At 39.5% G+C, this 19,948-nt stretch overlaps 1 protein-coding gene across 2 annotated transcripts; it reads right to left on the reverse strand.

Annotated features, from left to right (window-relative positions):
- Positions 1-990: 990 nt before the first annotated feature.
- Positions 991-19,731, reverse strand: LOC129724367 (uncharacterized). 2 transcript variants are annotated; one of them, XM_055679221.1, is made up of 8 exons: positions 19,528-19,731; positions 19,339-19,454; positions 18,239-19,280; positions 4,125-8,637; positions 3,628-3,902; positions 2,016-3,415; positions 1,462-1,953; positions 991-1,398 (listed from the first exon to the last, which is right to left on the reverse strand). In XM_055679221.1, the coding sequence occupies exons 1-8, from the start codon at positions 19,567-19,569 to the stop codon at positions 1,146-1,148; spliced, it is 8,133 nt and encodes a 2,710-aa protein (XP_055535196.1). In that variant the 5' UTR covers positions 19,570-19,731; the 3' UTR covers positions 991-1,145. The 2 variants fall into 2 exon arrangements, with proteins under 2 accessions (XP_055535196.1, XP_055535195.1); XM_055679220.1 differs by having other exon boundaries at positions 3,628-8,637.
- Between the last annotated feature and the right edge of the window lie 217 nt (positions 19,732-19,948).

Raw genomic sequence — 19,948 nt, forward strand, 5'->3', positions numbered from 1 at the left:
TAAAGAGACAAAAACAAAAATCGCTTCTCTATCAGACCTTACAAACCAAAGTGCAATATCTTTGTGATGTTGTTTCCCATAAGGTCCTGAGTCAAAAGCCATTATCAGTACATATTATATTTTTACACAAATATTATTTTTCTATGTATAGCATTTAATTTTTAATTTTTCAATTTACGACTTAAAAGCAATAAAGAGCGTGCGGTCGCGCCTGTTATTGATGTTTCGAGTGACATCGCTGCTGATCCCGGTAAATTTGAAGTTTTGCTTACTCAGTTGTCTTTTGGTCTGCAACATCACAACTAAGTAACACTCGTGTGCATCTTTCATTGATTTGTAAAGATGCAGACAAGCCCTGGGACCTAGGATGCAATCAAGCCTCCTCAAGGTTTTACTTTTGCCCAGGGAAATCAGAACATGATGAAAAATCAACCAAATTAACTAAAATTCTTGAAAGGTTCTCAATGTGTGCTCAACATGTCAGAAGAACTTTTCCAAAAAAAGGAAAAGGCAACAAATAAAACGATTCCAAACTCATGTCAAGCTGACGACTCTCAAAACAAACAGGCCTGTATAATTTTTTGACAGACTATTTTTTAGAAAAAATACCGTGTCCACGTGGACATTGTCATTATCACCTCCCCATCTCACTAAATTGTCACCAAGGAATGTGGACGGCCCCCGAGTGTATTCTCTTCATAAAAGTTGTTGGGCGTTGAAGAAAATACAAAAAATACATTTGAAGTCATGAAATATACAGTTTATCCACATTCTGAGCTTAAATGTTAAAACCCTTATACTAATTTTAATATGAAATTGTCTTGTAATGCACTAAACTGAAACACGAGCCATCGAGTTCCGGCAGACATAAAATTGTTTAGGACTCTAAAAAGGATAAAAAACCCACTCTACTACAGATCTACAAAACAAAAACTGACACCTAATAGCAGACTTGTCATCATCGCCACAAGACAATACAAAAAAGTCATATTCATGTTTATAAAACCGGAATAAAGCAGAATTTCTATTTAGAACAGAGTCTAAGCACAATGCTAAGAGTCTATATATTTAGACTTACAGTTAAAACACTAATAGATATGTACTACAATTTACAAATAACGCGATTCCCCTCGCAGGATACCTTCTCAAGAATCGATGGACGATTTCTCGATGTTCCACAACAAACACTCCAAAAACACTAAACCTCGAGCACCTGCCCGACCACATTGCGGTTCCGTTGGAAATAGAGCATCTTCGTGGGGCGAATTTTTATGAAACGACACACAGCTTCGATCTATTCGATCGATGGTGTCGAATTGTACAGACGCTCTGTTCCAGTGAATTGCTTCATCCCTTTCGTACTCATACACAGTAAAGACGCGCAATCGAGAAGAATCTCTGAAAAAAATAAACAATTTTTTTGTTCACGGTAAGAGCTGGTGAAAAGTAGGTTCAATTTACCCAAGTATTTCTAGAAGAGCTCCATTGTTCCTAACAATTCGATACAGTTGGTCCACCCGTCTCAAGGCCTGCTCAACAAGGGCATTCAACTGATTAACTAGACTTATCAACTTCGCTAAAGACAAACAGTGCGAAATTAATTGAGTTAAGTTTGTTTGCTGTACTATTAGCATGAATTCGTTATGCGCCAGCAAAAGCCTAGGAGACGGAATTAGCCGCTCGACACATTGCATACATTCGAGACCTGTTATCCGAACGTCATCATCGTTACCATACCATGGCAGTGGTTTTTGAAGTGAAACTTTGAACTGCACTGTCCGCAGTACTGTATGTCGCAGTGTTAGGTACGTCCGACATTCATTGGTAGCATCCAAGAACCAACGGTAACGTTCCGACTTCAATTTGTTAGCAAGAAGTATCATCACACTGGGCGTTCTAGGGAGGTTGCAGGCATTAAACACTTTGCGGGAGGCGTCTCTAAAGGGCACAACTCTAAACAAAAATGAAAAGAGATTAGAATTTTTATTTATTCTTAATTTACAGTTTTGTTCTACCTTCTACTGATCTCACAAGGACCCAAAATAGATGGTGTCGTCATCAGATGGGCGGCCTGTTGTTCCAAACATGGCAGTGAAAGGGCAGGAGCTGGGCGATTCATAATTTCTTGCAGACGATCGTTTAATGGTAAATCAAAAGGTGGAATATCAACAACCATTCCCAACATCCGATCGAAATTACTCCTCCAACTTGCACTTATTTCGGAAATATTATCTCGCTTTGCTGTCGCAACTGTCCGCCTTTCCCGACACCGGCAGTTATTACGGAAGCTGCAGCATGGCTTTTTAGCCTCAATCGCCTGCTGTCGAAGCTCGTACATAATTTCGCTTGCAACAGTAGAGTTCAGCTCTATCGAGGGTCGCGTTTTCATAATTTGTTCAGAGAGATCTGATAGTTTCAACGGCTTTTTCTCTGCTACTATTGTCGCAGGCGTTTGTGCAGGCTCGGTCACTGAGTCGTCACTTATAGTCACACAATCTACGCTGTCCTCTTGATCTACGTTCACTGTAAGGTGAGCATACTCATTGTAGAATGTGTCTTCAACTTTTAACGTACAGTGTCTCGAACTAGCATCCGGTACGTTAGGTGAACTTACTAAAGAAACATTGGATTCATTTGCCAACATGTCGCTCTCTTCCACGATGAACACAGAAGGATCTGTGAGCATTGTGAAACCCATTCTGCTTTGCTCTGCGTTACTTTCGTAATTTTCGACTCGTGTATCTTGTTCTTTTTTAATAGTAACCGTTTCTATTTCTGGTACTACTACTTCTGCCGATTCCATCGATGATCGAATGTTTTCTTCTACCTTAGGAGACTGAGCGACCGATTGATGGAATGTAACTCGTTTCATTGATTTTCGAGGTTCGCGCCTCTGTTCAGGAATTTCGTCACTGGCAGTATGCTTAGTTTCGTCATCGGGAGCTACTGGTGATCGTGATCGAATCGAGGTTTTTCTCTTTTTCATAGGATAATCCTCGGAGATAGATACGTTCAACGGATCCTGCTTCAGTTCTTGTAGTACGGATTTCGATATTCTTGAGAGTTGCCGTTTTTGAGCTGGGTTTGTTGTCTGCTCAAGCTCGTCTACGTCAACAAAGTTCAATGTTTTCAAATTAACTGAGGTTTGATCAGACATCGACACGTTCATCGTTTGGTCTGGTTTGTGCTGGGTTTGATTTGATTGCAGATATCCGCAAATCTCGCCGTTAAGAATTCGCTTTTCTTCACAAGCTACATGCACAGGTCTCTCCGCTACTTTCGGGATCTGTTCTACCTGTTCTGCCTCAGCATCGTAAAACTCTTCTTCGCTAGAGTCATGGCCGTTAGTTATCAGTTGCTCGATACCTTTACGGACATTTTCCGTTGCTATTTTTGCACCAGAGACGGGTTTGTCCTAGAGAAAACAAAAAAAAATTCAAGTTCTAATCCTGGAGTAATTTTTAGTACAAAAGCTTTAAATATCATTTGAATCACAAAAAAAACTCAAAATTGCAAGCTTGAATAATATTAGACTTGAAAAACAACTTTTCGTGCCGGAGAGCCCGAGTTTTAATCGTTTCATAAGCGAAACCACAAGTGGATTTACTTTGCAAACGGATAACATACCTCTTCGTTTTCGGACTCCACATGAGGCTGCTCACATTGTATGGGTCCAGACTCATCAAGCTCCATCGACATTCGATCGAAAATCGTCCCTCGACTGCGCCGCACCGGCATAGGTCCAGCTTTTTTCGGCGTTTCTTGTATAACCGATACAGCAAGTGACGTGGGTTGCGAAAAGGATGGCTCGTTCAGTTCCTTCAGCTCAACGCTAGTAATTGTTTCCATGGGTATCGCGAAACTGCTAGGCCGCAACTCTTTGGCAGCTGCCGGTTCAAGTCCTGCAATTTCGCTTAAATCATGCATCGCGACAGATGGACCGGCAATTCCCTTCACAGCTGTAAAGAAATCTGTGATGGTTGCATTGCCTTCATCCGACTGAAGCATGTTGGTCACGGCCTTTAAACCTTGACTGTTCGCTCTACTCTGTGGAATTAGAGCCGTACTTCGCAACATAGAATCACTAGGCAGTTGGGGAATTGTGAAAGAAAAGTCAGTCTTACCATCGCGCTGGGCTTCTAGAGGAGTCGCAACGTCAATAGCGGAGTCTGATTGATCATCTGCATTGTCTCTAATATCGATGAATTTCCGCGATTGCACTGCAGGTTTCAAAGATTTAGGTGACTTTATAACCGACACGTTCATCGAATTGACAAGCATGGAGTGATCCATATCACAAGATTCAGTAAGAATTTTTCGAGTTGATCTGTTCGTAGACGTTGATTGCTGCTCTGTTTCTAGATGTTTGTTTGTTGGATGTTTTACCATATCTTCTTCCTCGACATTGCCGTTTTGACAGGAGTCAGTTTCAATCGGCTGCATTTCTCCATTAAATTTGACTGATTTTTGTCTTGGTAATGTTTCATTCATGTTATCCTCAACCAGCATAGTTTGGCGATTCTTAAGGAGTGGCTTGCAATATTGCTGAATGTCAACTGTCGTCTGCTCCATATCGTCCCGAGGAAATATAGTTTGTCGCACCTTGCTGGACATTCGATTGACAATTTTTATTTGTTCATTCGTTGGATTTTCTACATTTGCCTTTTCCTCGACATCTTCAGCTATTCTCATGGTGGTCTCCGTCGGGAGGACTGTTCCGTTGAATTTGACTGATTGTTGTCTAAGTAGTGTTTCATTCATGTTGTCCTCGATTAGCAGAGTTTGACGATTCTTTAGTACTGGTTTGCAATACTGCTGAATATCAACTGTCGTCTGTTCCATATCGTCCCGAGGGAAAATTGTTTGTCGCGCTTTATTTGACGTTACATTGGCGCATAGATTCATATTGCTACTATCGACAGCACCTAAATGTCTTGACAAACATGTTTCGTCGACATCATCCGCAGGGAAAACAGTTCTACGAGTTTTGTGACAGCTTTCTTCTGGTTTATCATTCTCATTTACTACTGGTCGAGATTGATTTATGTTCGATTTTTCGAAACCAGTTACATTGAAACTCGTTTGGCACGATCGGTTGCAGAGAGTTTGTCTAGAAGCCGGAGACTGTTTTGAAACTTGAAGCTTCAAACTTTCATCTACGTTCGGTTGTTCTAGATGCGCTGTATGAACAATGCTTGGCCGAGTAGAATTCATAAGCTTCTGATCAACTTTACTTGCATTCCGCAACGGGGATGATTGCAGCATTTTGCTTGTCATTGAATCACACCTGTTAGAAACAGCTCGAAATGATTGCTCCATATCGTACGGTTCAGCATTTGTGCGCCTTGAACTACGCTGGACAATCTTCTGCAAAGTTGCACAATTTTCTTGAATAGGTTCACACAACGTTTCATCCATGTTCTCGGCAGCGTAAGTTGTCGGACGAAAATCAGAAAGTTTAATTATGGCGGTACTTTGTTTATCACGTAATTTCTCTTCTGAAAAACGGATTGACATTTCAAGTCGATGATGGGGTGAAGCAATAGTATCTTCCATATCGATTGGCTCGAACAATGTTTGTCGAATTTGTTTACCCGCGATGTTAACATCCTCTGTTTGTACCGCTGGGGTATTCGACTGGTCCATATCTTGTACCGTGAAGCAGGTTTGTCTAATTGGGGGTTGTAGAATCATTTCTTCTGATTTCAATCCTAGGTTGGACAAACGCTGAGCAGCTGGAGATCGCGTGTGTTCATTGTGTTTCGAGGAATGAAGCAACGGAGAAGCTGTTCTATTGATACACCTAGTTTCGTCTATACCCTCTACATCGTATGTTGTCACTCGCTGTGAAGAGTGTTTCGGGGATTGTGATATTCCTGGGCGGGCATTGCTAGATAGCGTTTGGTCCATACTCTCACGATTTAAGATGGTTTCCCGGTAGTTTTGTCGAAATTTCTGAACGGACACTTCCTTTGGACTTTGTTCCATATCAGTCGCGAGGCAGATGGTTTTGCGTTGATGCATCATATTCTCTAGATTTGCATTTGTTGAGGAAATATCTTCACTGCTTTCATCCATGTTTTGTGGGACCATAACCGTTAACCGCGATGCCCCCACAGCTTTTCCACTCGGTTTATTTTTAATAGGGGGCGATTGTTCCATGTCAACAACCTGAAGCATTGTTTTTCTGCTATTATTAGGTGGAGTACATTTTTGGGAAACAGGAGGACTAGCCGGAACGAATTCCATGGTTTCATCGACAACTATTGTTTTCCGCGTTTGAATTTTTCTAAGATCTTCTAACGATCCAGTACGAGGTTCCATTGGGCACAGCTCTAATGGTTCATCGCATAGGATTGTTGGTTGCAGATGTTTATTGACAGGCAACGTCACCAAGTCCTCATCATTCTCCATGATTCCGGTCGTCAAAATAGTATCTCTTTTTATTCTAGAGCTCGTGAACATAGGACTTCCCATCGAAATATCAGGCTGGAGACAATTGGTTCTACGTGATGGGGAAGATTGTGCGACATTTTTATCCCTACAAGTAACATCAATCGTGTAATCCTGATAAATTGTTTCTCGAGGGTGCTGCTTCGAGCTTTCCGGAACTTGTTCCTCTGGGTTGTCATCCTGCGTCAGATCTATCGAATCATAAATCTCCGTTTTCAACTGCGGCTGTGGTTTTTCTAGAGTATTGGCATCTGGTTTCACTAATTCATTGCAAACAATTGTCTTCCGTGACGCTCCTGTACGACGTTCCACCGGAGACAGCTCCATCTGCTCATCGACCAGAATCGTTGAACGAACCTGTTTTTTGGTTGGCAACGATTCCAGTGTCACATTGTTGATCAAATGCTGCGTGTTAGAAGAACTTGCCGTGGTTATATCAAGCTGGCGATGATCCGTTCTGCGCATAACTGATTGTGCAATATTTTCGTCTTCCCCGGTAAGGTCGATCGCCATGTCTGGATGATGAATCGTTCCCCGAGGCTGCACCTGCCCTCGACTTTCCTCAGATTGCTTCGGCGGGCTATCGTCGTTCGTGAGATCTATCGTTTTCAAGGTAACTAACTTCTTAGATTGCAGTTCAGGTTGATCAGGATAATCGACAAATATTTCAATTGATTTCTTTTCAACATTTTCCGTCGTACTACCAAAATTATGGTTCAATACTCTAGGAGGAATTCTATGAATTTTCGGCCTACCCGATTCCAATTGAGGAGCCGCCTCGGGGACAAGGTCTAATCCGACACTGTTCCGGGCAAATACAAGATCCGGCAAGTCCAAACGCACCTCTTCCATTTTAATCAATGGTTTATGATTTTCTTTGTTAACGTTTGTATCATCCATTTCGAGACCGTCATAAAATGTCTGCCTTGGTGGTTTTAGATTTTCCTTGGTAACGTTTGATTCGTATATTTCGAATTTGTCATGAATTGCTTGTGTTGGAGGGGTATAATTTTCCTTATCAACATTTGATTCATCCATTCCAAAGTTGTCGTAAATTGTCTGCCTTGGCGCTTTATAATTTTCCTTATTAGCATTTGATTCATCCATTGTATCGCAATTATATGTGGTCTGTCTTGGGGGTTTTAGATTTTCTTTGTTCATATTTGTTTCATCCATTTCTAAACCGTCATACAATGTCTGCCTTGGCGGTTTAAGATTGTCCTTGTTCACGCTTGATTCATATATTTCGAAATTGTTATGAATTGCTTGTATTGGTGGTTTATAATTTTCGGCGTTTGATTCATCCATTTCGAAATTGCCGTAAATTGTTTGTCTTGGTGCTTCATAATTTTGCTTATTAACATTTGATTCATCCATTGCGATACAGTCATATATGGTCTGTCTTGGTAGTTTTAGATTTTCTTTGTCCACTTTTGATTCATCCATTTCGAAACCACCATATGTTGTTTGTCTTGACGGTTTATGATTCTCCCTGTTCGCATTCGATACATCCATTTGGCAATTGTCATAAGTTGTCTCCCTTGGTAGTTTACGGTTTTCCTTATTAGCATTTGATTCATCCATTGCTATACAATCATATGTAGTATATCTTTGTGGTTTTAGATTTTCTTTGTCCAAATTTGTTTCATCCATTTCGAAACCATCGTATGTTGTCTGTCTTGGCGGTTTACGATTTTCGTTTCCAACATCATAGCTTGTATGCCGTGGTGAAGGAAGTTCGGAGGCTGTTGCCGCACTTTTCAGGAGCTGATCGTCAGTTATTATTGTTTCTTCATCCAGAATCGTCCGTCTATAACCATGCAGCGGCGGTAGAGTTTTCCCTATCGATGAAACATCAAATAGCGTAATGTTATTCCCAGCTACACCTTGATTTATATCATCTTGAACGTCAAACGCGTTACTCCTACTTGTTACCGCTAACTTAGGTTTCCTGGTTTGTGACGTACGCCCATGGCTAGAAACAATCATTTCCTGAGATGGATAAACACTTTCGTCCAGGAAAATTATTGAAGGATTAATCGACGGTCGCGATCTGCTAAGAGCATTTGAGGGAATTTTTACGTCGGTTATGGATTCTTCCGGAAAAGCAGTGATATTTACGGAGGCGCATTTTCCGTTGTGATCTGCCTCAAACGACGTTTCCATAGCTTCTTGGTGGATATTCTGAAATGAAAAGTATGAAAAATAGTTGATACAGAAGAGGTTTATAAGCGACAAAATAAAAAAAATCTTCATCAGCAATACTTTTTGAAAAGTTTAATAATGGACTCCTGTAATATTTTAGGTATTACAGTCATACCTCGATATAAGGTAACCTCGATATAACGTAACTCGGTATAACGTAACTTTTCTAGAAATCTTAAAATTAAAGTACAACAATGATTTTTGGGGCGTTAATAGTTCCGAATAAAGGTTTCTTAGTAAGTTTTGAAACCATTAAGTACCGTAAAATAGAGTAAAATTGATCTTTTTTTTTCTTTCAATGTTTTCTGACTGATTATTTTTGTCATCGAAAATTGTCTTAAAGAGGCATGAGAAAGGTTTATATATACTACTAGGTGATAGGAAATAAGTTTTTGCACACCTTCGAGTAACCATCAACAATTTTGCATTAATGAAAAAAATTGCTTCGATATAACGTAACAAAAAGAAAAATAAAGTTAGCTTATATCGAGGTATGACTTATTGCCGATCGTTGCTTGATACTGACAGACAATGGTTCTCCGAATTTTACATTAAATCTACGACACTCGTTGTTAAAACTACTGATACGAGATAAAGATTGGAAAACCTCGTAACCCCGTTGAATTGAATGATCAGCGGGTGTTAGCGGTAATTGGAGAAGACTGGCATACGAGTGAGTCATTTGAAACGATCGCCCTATAAGATGAAGTACGAACAAACTAGAAAGCATTTCCTTCAAACATTTAAAAATCCAAAACGTGTTCCGTGTTCCGGTTTACCGTCTACAAACTTTTCATATTATACTACACAACCTGCCAGCGTAGCACTGTGATGCAGTAACGCATGATAATCCTTTGAAGACTTGCAAAAGTAACACGGTATCGAACGTCTTCGGCAGTGGTTTTCTTCGGCAGGTTTTTGCATATGACTGCTGCAAAAAACCCTGCCGAAGAAAGCACTGCCGAAGACATTCATATTAGCTCTGCATAATCGTACTAACTACTTTTGTGAATGCGTTCTAACAGGGCAGTTTGTTATTCAAAATCGTTTATGCTGATCACAGCCTTTGGGCTGTCCCAACAGTGGGGGGTTAACTTAATAAAGTAAAAATTAGACAACTACAACAGAATTTGATTGCATACCGCACAGAATATCTGTTTGTGTTGACGCCAGAAAATTATCAACCCTTAATTATTTGTTTATTTGCCTTGAAAAAGGCATTTTGCGGCTGCCCTAACAGTGGGGGAATTAAGATACACGGACAACATGCACTGTGGAAGCTATTTCACATTCAGTGAATTAGAAAGGCGCGACAGATTTAAGTTGCTAGGATCCAACACAGAATGCTTGCTTGCGTTGTCAAAAATTATTAACTTTCAATGACTTGTTCATTTGCCTTGATTTTCAAAATTGGATTTCCTAATGGCAATCTTCATGCTGCCCCAAGACGGGGGGAATAATGGCAGTCTGGCGACACACGCTGAGAATAACCGCGCTGCTCCTGCGACGTGGTGACCACCACAGGGCTAGTGCTGCTGCTAAGGAAGGACGACTGCTGTTGTCGCTGTCTAGAACTATTATGAGCGGCTTCGGCAGAAACAGGCTCTTATATAGCCCAAATAGCATGTTTTCAATTGCAAGGTATATGATTCTGTCGACCGTGCTTGGGGAGCATTCATATAACGACCAGAGGTTGAATTTTTCGTTTTGACAAGGCTTGACTATTTTCAATAGTACAATAGTGTGAATAACAAAATTACAATTATCTTCTTTTGGAAAGAATCTTAGAAGATTTTCCAATCTATTGCTACAAGAACGAAAGAAATTCATCGAATATTAACCGATTTTTTAGCATTTGAAATTGGACATACTTTTCACTTTATTCGGTTTTAGATTTTCATTTCACATCCCTATGTAGCCGAACTTCCTGAGAGAAGTATTCTACTTCAAAAACACACTGAGCACGGGCATTGTCAACATAGAGGAGAGCAGAGCCACTCATAGCTGTCTGTCTCTCTCTAGCGCGTGTGGCAGAAAACGTTACATAAATTTATTTCAGCCACTTAGGGGCCATCCACATACCACATACCCTGATTTTAAACGATTTAAACCACCCCCCCACCCCACCTCGGGACAACTGCTCATATAAATTTTAAAAAAATAGTATTGACCGTAGACCGTGGACATTGTGTATGCGCCCTCCCCCCCCCCCCCCTCCAAAGCTGTCCACGTGGTATGTGAATGGCTTCTTATGACTCATCAGTTAAATCAATTCAGGAATAAAAATAAAAACAAAAAAACTTTGATCAAATCTTCGCTTTTGTGATCTCAAGAAACGGTGTTCTTCGGTGTTGCGAAATCACTGCAGCAATTTGATCGTGTTAATTTGTCAACAGCCAGCTATAAATAATAGTCTCTACTGAGTGAATGTACGAAGTGCGAGAATTGGATAAGCGATACAAAGCTCGATTCTAGAGCTACGTCTTTAAAGTTCTGCGGTGGTGTAACGGAAACACATTTGACCGGAGATTGGAAGTTGTGGGTTCGAGTCCCACCTGCTGAACTATATTTTTCGTAGTTTCTACAATCATATTTTTAGTTAGTTTAATTTTCCATCTTCATTTACTCCTTAAACTAAAATTAAAAACGGCATGACTTTGCTTAGAGTCGAAAAAAGAGAAGTTATAATATACTAAAATTTATCTGACAGAGTGTGTGTCTTAATGAAAAACTTAATACTAGAAAAATGTCAATAAATAATCACAAAAAGGTTACCTAACGCGAAGTCTATTTTGAAAAGCTGTACCAGTTATATTAAAATCGAACGCATCTGCTACTGTGTTTAAGCTGGCTGACACGAAGCATATTGGGTCAAATTACCCATAAGTTTAGCTAAAAGTATCTTGTGGTCAACTCGATCGAACGCCGCTTTCAGATCGGTGTATATTGCATCTATTTGAGCACCGTAACTCATGTTTCGCAAGCAAGTCGAAAAGAATTCGGCTAATTTAGTCGTTATCGAGCATTTCGGGTAAAAACCATGTTGATCCGACGCGATGTAATGTTTGCAGCTGGCGAATAGGGTGTCGTTTACAATTATTTCCATTACCTTAGAACTTGCGCAAAGAAATGTGATGCCTCTGTAGTTTTTCGCGTCACGTCTATTGCCTTTCTTATACACGGGAAACATAATGGAGAATTTCCAACTGGAGGGAAACACGCGTTGTCGAAGAGATAAATTGAACAGCAGGCATAGCGGATGAATAATGACAGAGACACATCGTTTCAGAACGCATGACGGAATTCCATCAGGGCCAATAGCGAAGGATGATTTCAGTTTATCAATGGCAGCAGTAACGTGACGACTTGTTATTCCGAGTGGATTGAAATCAATAACATCTCGAGGAATGTCACTTAAAGCAGTATTAACCTGAGCATCGGAAGCAGTATTCTCATGAAAATTGTGCTGAAAGCTACGGGCAAATAGAGTACACTTTTCAAGCCATGTGCTGCCGTGACAATCACCAAGAAACATATCTACTGGTAAACCATCTTCCTTACGCTTAGAATTCACGAACAATCAAAATAATCGTGGATTCCGTCTGAGGATACCCTGCATCCTGGAGGTGTACCGTTTGTAGAGGAAGCGGTTATATTTCCTGTATAACTTACTGATTTCGTTTCGTTGAATCGATGCTTCGAAATTGGACAACGCGCTTTACAATAATGTCGCAACCCCGAGGAACGCTGTTTCTTGAGATGCCGAAGACGAGGATTAGACCAAGCGGGTTTTCTTATAGGTCTTCGCGGAGGAACAATGCGGTAGATTGCTGAGGTTGATAACACAGTTGAAGTACTCAATGGCATCATTTATAGGTGGGGAGGATTCCAAGAATTGCCAATCGATGCGAGAGAAAGCAATACCGACTCAAAATCAGCTCTGCAAAAATCAAGACATGGAACGTCACCAATGTCCTCAAATTATACGGGAGGAGTTACATCTATCGTTATATCTAATGCAGGGTGATTCGTATCAAGCGGCAGTAAAGACTCACTCGCTTCAGTGAGTTCACATGAAGTGGCGTCATTCACTAGCACTAGATCTAGTAAACGATCGCGTGGTTCACTTGAGTCAGGTTGTGCAAACTAAACCCGTCTAGCAATGCGGAACATAATTGTAATAACTATTACAGGAAATATAACCAGGAAGCTGCGAAGACTTAGACGAAATCCAAGATTATTTTAGTCTTACTGGTTGTCATGGTAGAACGTTTTATAAAAATGCACTCTATTTGCCTAAAACCTTTAACCATATTTTTATGAATGAATAGCTTACAATGCCCAGGTTGATAGGTGGCTATCCTAGAGATGTTATCAACTTCAATGTATTTGATATAACAAATTATATTTTACTACTACTTCTGCCGACAAATCGATTTCAGCATGGCAAACGAGTTCCAATGTGTCTAAGATCGCTTTATTTTTTGTCCAATAAATCGTGTCCTTCTCCGTTGTGTGATGTTCGTTCCACAGCTTCTGGACTAGTGATCCCAGGTCCTGGTTGAATTTGCCACAACATAAGGTCGATCCTATTAAATACGCTTCATTTCATGTCGGCTGGTTTTAACGCGAAAGCAGACTTCAATTCTGTGGTTAGCGATGTTGGTCGACTAGCTCTACCATACGGTTGTGATGTTGGGTTCAATTCCCGATCAGGTGGAGGATCTTTTCGAGCTGGAAATTTTCTCGACTCAGCACTGGGGGGCATGGTGTATCGTAGTACTTATTCTACAACACGCAAAATGTGCCAAAAACAATATCGAACTAATCTAGTTGATGAAGATCCGCTATTAGAGCCCCTCCAGGCTAGCGTGCGATATTGTTGTTTTTTTTTTTTAGATTTCAATATGACAGGACGTTAGCAAATAGTTTGTTAGATAGATCAGAACGGTGGCGTAGCGTGACCGGGTGACCCCGGGGCGGAAAATTTGAGCGTCACCCCACCAGGTTGCAGTGAAATCATCTTGTTATCAAAAAATGTGAGAGTTTGCACGTTCTTTTTCAATTGCACTGAATCTACTTATTTTTTAAAAGTTGGTTGAGATTATACTGGAGCAAATTTATATAATTTTCGAGGGTTTCACCTCGACCTCAACCTAATTGATAAATATTCTTACGGATATCACCCTTTTGAAGGTGACACGTATAAAAATTTTCCTCATGGGTGTCACCCCCTAGAGGGTGAACAACTAACAGAAATAAAAATTCTAATCATCTAGCTGTCTTACAAATATATGAGATAACGTTAATCACACAAAAATCTTTGAATGATCAATTGAAAAAAAAATTAACTAAAATTGCAGCCATTCCGGGGGATTGAAATAGTCTCCCTTGATTGGGAACTTTAATTGATTATTGGAAAAATACCAAATCTGTTTCATAATCTGAAAATAAATGCTGACAGAGGTCTCTTCGCAGTCCGCTGTCCAGTGTTTCCGCCGTGAGAACATTACACGGTGTCTTAAAGGAGATTCGTACGGTTAGAACTGTTGTTCATTGTTTGTCTGAACCAGGTGCGACTCGTCCATAGGTGCAACCTGTGCAATGCACATGGGGACGTCATGAATCTAAATTCCAAATTAATGCTCTTATTTTCTCATTTTGTAGTTTTATTTTTAAATAGTAACAAAGGGAATAACTTGCTTTTATTCGCGGATAAAATTGTAGTTACTTTCCCAAACACTGATTTTCAGAACTTCTAGTTGAACAGGTAGGTTCAACAGCCACGAGTCGCCCCTGGTCTGAACCAGCGTCTTTTCACTACACACAAAGCTTGAAGAAAGTTGAACGAATTCGATTTGCTAGGTGCTATCCGCGTGACAGATCTCGTTTCAAGCCACCAAACAGTAATCGGCGGTTCAGTTTTTCGAAAATCTTCTATGTTCGAAAACAACTATAGTACCGTAAAACGGGGTAACATTGATCATTTTTTTCACTTTTTCGTGAGTATTTATATACTAGTTGACCCGTAGTGGCTAGCCACTTTTAAAATGCAAGTTGGGCTATTACTTGGACTCACTACAAATACTGGTATTTATTCTAAAATGATGATGCTTCTTCAAAAAATCTAGTTTGGAATCAAGATTCAACTATGGCAATTCGGCAATTCGATGCAGATGATCAACGCTAATTTGAAACTCAAATGTTAACCTTAACTGTGAGAAACATTCTTCTTTCAGTGTATCATGAAAATGCTTGGATTAATCGGTTATTTGAAGACGAATGAATATTTTGCCTCCCATACGGAAACACTGCACAGTACATTTTTCCATTATTTAACCATTTTCGAAAAAAAAATTCTAATGATTTAATAATTTTCGTTTAAGCTGTATAATTGAAATAAGAGTTCAATTTTTCAATGGTATGATGTTACATTTTAAGTAAAACTTGCAAACCAAACAAAAACAAATGTGATTGAGAAAAACATAACAATTTGCAAAATAGTTGTCTACGATACTGAACTACTCAAGAAATTATTCACTCGTGCATAAGTTTGCCTCCGTACTTTATAATAGTCATGGCAAAGCCTAAAGTAACTGGGTACTGACGTCTTCTTATCATTATTGGGCAGTTCAAATCACTCTGTGATACTCCGGTATAACCTCACACATTATCAATTTCGCGCATGAAAAGCTTGTCCCCCGCGTTCCCTTGTTCCTGGTTTTAAACCTGAAATGTGTGGTGTAGGCCTTGAATGTGTATAAGGTTTTCAACGGGAAATACACTAAGGTCTTTTTACGCAGATTTCGCAATTAACGCGTTTTTTTTATGGCATAATATCTGGTGATATTTTTACATATCGGCAAATGAATTATCGCTTCAACCATACAGTTTGAACGTCGGAGTATAGTTAAAGCATTACGTTGGAACTCTTGTTTTAAATAACCCATCATGTACATGATTTTTCATAGTCGGGTACTGTCTTATGCCATCACTTAACAACCTAATTTTGATGAAGCTGTATGATGTTATAGGACTAATTGGATATGTTACTATAGATTGACGTTCATAATCAACTGATAGTGGTTTGGTTAATTTCAAATCTCTGGGACATGCTGAATATTTATGACACTGCGTTCCTATTACATCCCGAAATTATCTTCCTCTGTCTTCAGCGAAGCATTATATTTTTGGCGGTTTTTGTCGATGCAACTGGATCAGAACATTTAGCCATGTGCGAATAATAACACGTGTGCCTAAGAAAGTTAAAACTCAGTTCACAGATTTCCTCACGCTTCAATGGGTCCGTATCAGGCGAGAGGAGGTGTGTAGAGGACTAAACGCAATCAATGGTAACTTGTAGTTGCCACACATAAAAAAAAAATAACAAACTTTGGTGTACCTCAGGTTCATAGTTTGCTAGGAAAGAAGACAGTTTTAGTAACTTGCGTATAGCGTGTGCGTGACCACTGACAGCTTACGAAACTATATATATTCCGATTTTACAACTGAAATTACAGGTTTCACATTTTTAAAACCAGTACTGGCATCCTTAGATCTTGAGAAGTTAGCTTTTTAAGCTCTTCGAAAATCTTGAACATTAAAAACATTTGTTTTTCGTCGTTGTTTCAATTTTCCTTATTTGGGGTAACTTTGATCAGTTTAAATTTTGAATAGTTTTGAAACCTTTTTGAACTAAAAATGTTAGATAAACATGTTTAGAGACGCTTTCCGGATTGACATCACGTTCTCCTAGACTGACTTAAGTAAACGTTGGTCGCGAAATGTGCCAGAAGTATTTTGTAAGTGAGCAGACGTTGTAAAATGTTTGTGTTCAGAAAACGTATGTTGATTATATATGCAAGGCCTTTCCAACAACGGAAGTATCAATAGGCCAGGTCTAGCCTCTTACGTTCTATGCTCTAGCCAAGACCACATCCTGGCGTAGGCCAGGATGATGTCTTGGCTAGAACATAAAACTGGACTTTCTTAACAAATATGAATTAACCCTTTCTTTACCACAAGGTTTTTACTCAAACAAAAATCGAAAAATACGTTTTTAGCGAAAGCGCTTGAACAAACCCTTCTTATTTTATCCCAAATTATAGTTTAAACGAAAAAAAAAAAAATCCAAAATGGTGCTGTAGAGCACCACTGGGTCTTACGAGTCACATTTTACAAACAATACAAAATCAAAAACTAACTTCATTTTGTCTAGATATCTTATGAAAACTTAATAAAACTGAACGGAATAATATTTTATATTATGTATGATATGCTGTAAAGCAATTACAGTCTCTTAAAAGGCATAACGGCCTTCCACATTTCGAGCAACAGAAATATGTGAAATGGTTACGAGAATCACAATGGTAACAACGTGATCGCTCGTCACATGCTACAGGCCAGTGAGCAACACCATCTAATCTGGAGTTCAACTCGGGAGCTTTCAGCGGAAGTTTAGATTTTTTTACAGGCATCTGTTTCAGGGGTCGACCTCTACGCTTTATTTTTTGTTTTTCACGCTGAATGAGCCAGTTTGCAATTTCGATACGAAAGTCCAGCAACGTAATTCTGGTTTCATCAAGTCGCGTATCGTGACGTCGGTATAGTATTGAAGGCATCGATGTGATATTTCAGTCACTCTTTAGAAAACAGCACTTTGAACGATAATTCTTAATTTTCAAACGTGTTAAGAACAACTTCATTTTTGTTGTTATTCGCCCAGTGGTGCTCTGGTGCACCAAGGTTTGAGCATTCATAAAACTTGATTAAAATGAGAAAAATGGCTACAATTTGTTTTAAGGAGTGTTGTGACACCTAATTAATAAGAAAATATTTTTTGCACGAATCAACAATAGAATGGTGATAGCTCATGAACAATAGAAAATATTGAATTATTTTTCGAAGAAAAAAACGGCACTTTTTCAAATGTTTGTTACTCTAATAAATTATTGACTGTACATTTTGGGATAATTTTTTGCCTGAACATAAGTTAGGTGCGCAAGAATATATTTTCGAAACTTGAGCGAGATTGCTAAATAATTCGTAACGATACACACATCCAAACTTGTGGTGCTCTAGAGTAACCATGGTAAAGAGAAGGTTAACTAAGTGTAAATGTAATAAATTTGAATTAAATTTTTTCTAGTTGATTGAGAAAATTAAATAACGGTTTTGGAAAACATGTCAATGAATACGAAATGTTCAATATTCGACTAGTATAAAGTGCTTTTTTTGGCACTTACTGAGAGTAAGAACTATAACGGTCAAATTAATTTTAAAATTTAGTTATCAAAACAGTAAACAATTTCAACCAATACAATATTGTTCAAACCTCGAATGACACAAGACTAAGATGTTATACTCAAATTTAGTAAAAGTAATCACGGAGCAGTTTTATTTCAACTATTCGTGAGAAGGGTAAAACTGATCAATGTTACCCCGCTGATCAATGATACCCCGTTTTACGGTAATTATTTTTGTTTTGCTATACTTCGTACAGGTTAGTAAAAAAATAAAATAATTCGAGAATGATTTGTGCAATATAAAAACATTCTTTGATATAATCACATCTACTTACATTCACCATATCGTCCACTTCGCCGTAACGAGTACTCTCCAGCGAAATAGGTGCTGACCCCGGGCCCAGCATCTTTGCCACCGTTCGGGTGATTGCGATGGTAGAATCAGCATCCTCGATAGTTCCGATTCCTCCGCCTTCATCGGAAAACGGTTGCCCGCTTTGACCCGGGCTCGATGCCTGCTGAAGCAACTTAAGCTTGAGCGCCGCAGCAGGATGAGAATTCCATGCTTCCGATATGTCAAACTGACTGTTCCCAAATGTCTTTCGTGAGATCCATGAGTCACCGGGTCCAGCTACGTGCGAACTCCAACCAGCTGAAAGATCCGCATTAACTGCAACTGATTGTTTATCCGGTGCTACCAACGAAGGCCTAGGTTCTGTTTGAATCGACCTGTTACGCCAAGGAATTGACGTGTTGGAGATTTGAAAAAGGATTTTACTAGACCGGCTATCGTTTGCTTTCGAGCCGCTAGGGAAGTTTCCTTCCGGGGCAAAATAAATATCTGTATCATTTAACGACTTGGCAGGATTTTGATTCGCAACAGGAACAACATCGTCTATCGTCACGAACATATTCTCCTTCGGATGGAAATAAATTGTTTTCCTAGGCGAACCCGTTTTGCCATCGCATTTTACCGGGCTTACATCCATTGCGATCGAGTCCGTGAATATGTCCACTTGCTTGGGTCGCAATGCCATTCTCGCCTTTGGCGCTGTAGGTTCTTGAATCAGTCTCTCCGTGGCATTGAGAACTGAAGAGTTCACCGTTGTGTCACATTTCAAACGGCGCCTTTCCTCCTCACACCCCGAAAGCGAAAGATTCCATATACTGCTGTTATTCGGACTAATTCCTCGCGTTTCGATAACGTTCTCTTTGTCGGGGCCACAATTGCCAACGAGAGTCGATTGAGAAAGTTCAGTTTTAGTGTCATCTTTTAGTGTGGTTTCATTTATTGTAAAATGCGGTGGCGTACCATCCGCTGATAGCTCGTACGAATTGCACCAAACCGTTGCGGTTTCATCGGTAGCGAAAAATTCTCTGCAATTGAATTTCCCATTAAAACACTAACATCAAAAACACCAATTAACAAACTAACTTGACTGATTTTTTCGGATTGAATCCGATCCGTTTGGCAGTTTTTTGCAATCCAGTAGTTTCAGACGGACTGGACTCCGTACTACCCAACCCAACCGACGGGCGTTTCTTGAGAATCTGCAAAACAAGCCAATGTTTGTTGTCAAACCGTTTACATTTTTCCGCTCGCAGTATACTGTAACGGACTTACCGATGATCGTTTTCCCTTAGAATTAATTTTTTGCGGAAGCATTTTGCACGCCTTCTTTTGAAATTTGTTTGAACTATTGTGTATATTTAAAATTTACATCTAGCCCCTAAAAAATAAATATTTTCACATTCAAACAAACGATTTTTGCACACAGAAATATGTTTGAGTCTCGCTTCCTCACTCGACTTGATAGCTTTCTTCTTGTTTGCGATGGCTGAACCGGTTCCTTTGAATTTTGAACCGTTTTGCGAAGAATAATTCAAAATAATTAATACTAGGTAGATGAAATTCAATCGAGCAAGCTATAACGTCATTTTTCAGACAGTGTTGCCATTAATTAAAAATTAGGCTAAATTATTATAAACAACAATTATACGCAATTGAAATCACCGTTCGACTAACAGCTGGCGCTGCAGTAAAA

The sequence above is a fragment of the Wyeomyia smithii genome, chromosome 2, assembly GCF_029784165.1.
Source record: "Wyeomyia smithii strain HCP4-BCI-WySm-NY-G18 chromosome 2, ASM2978416v1, whole genome shotgun sequence".
NCBI classification, from domain to species: Eukaryota; Metazoa; Arthropoda; class Insecta; order Diptera; family Culicidae; genus Wyeomyia; species Wyeomyia smithii.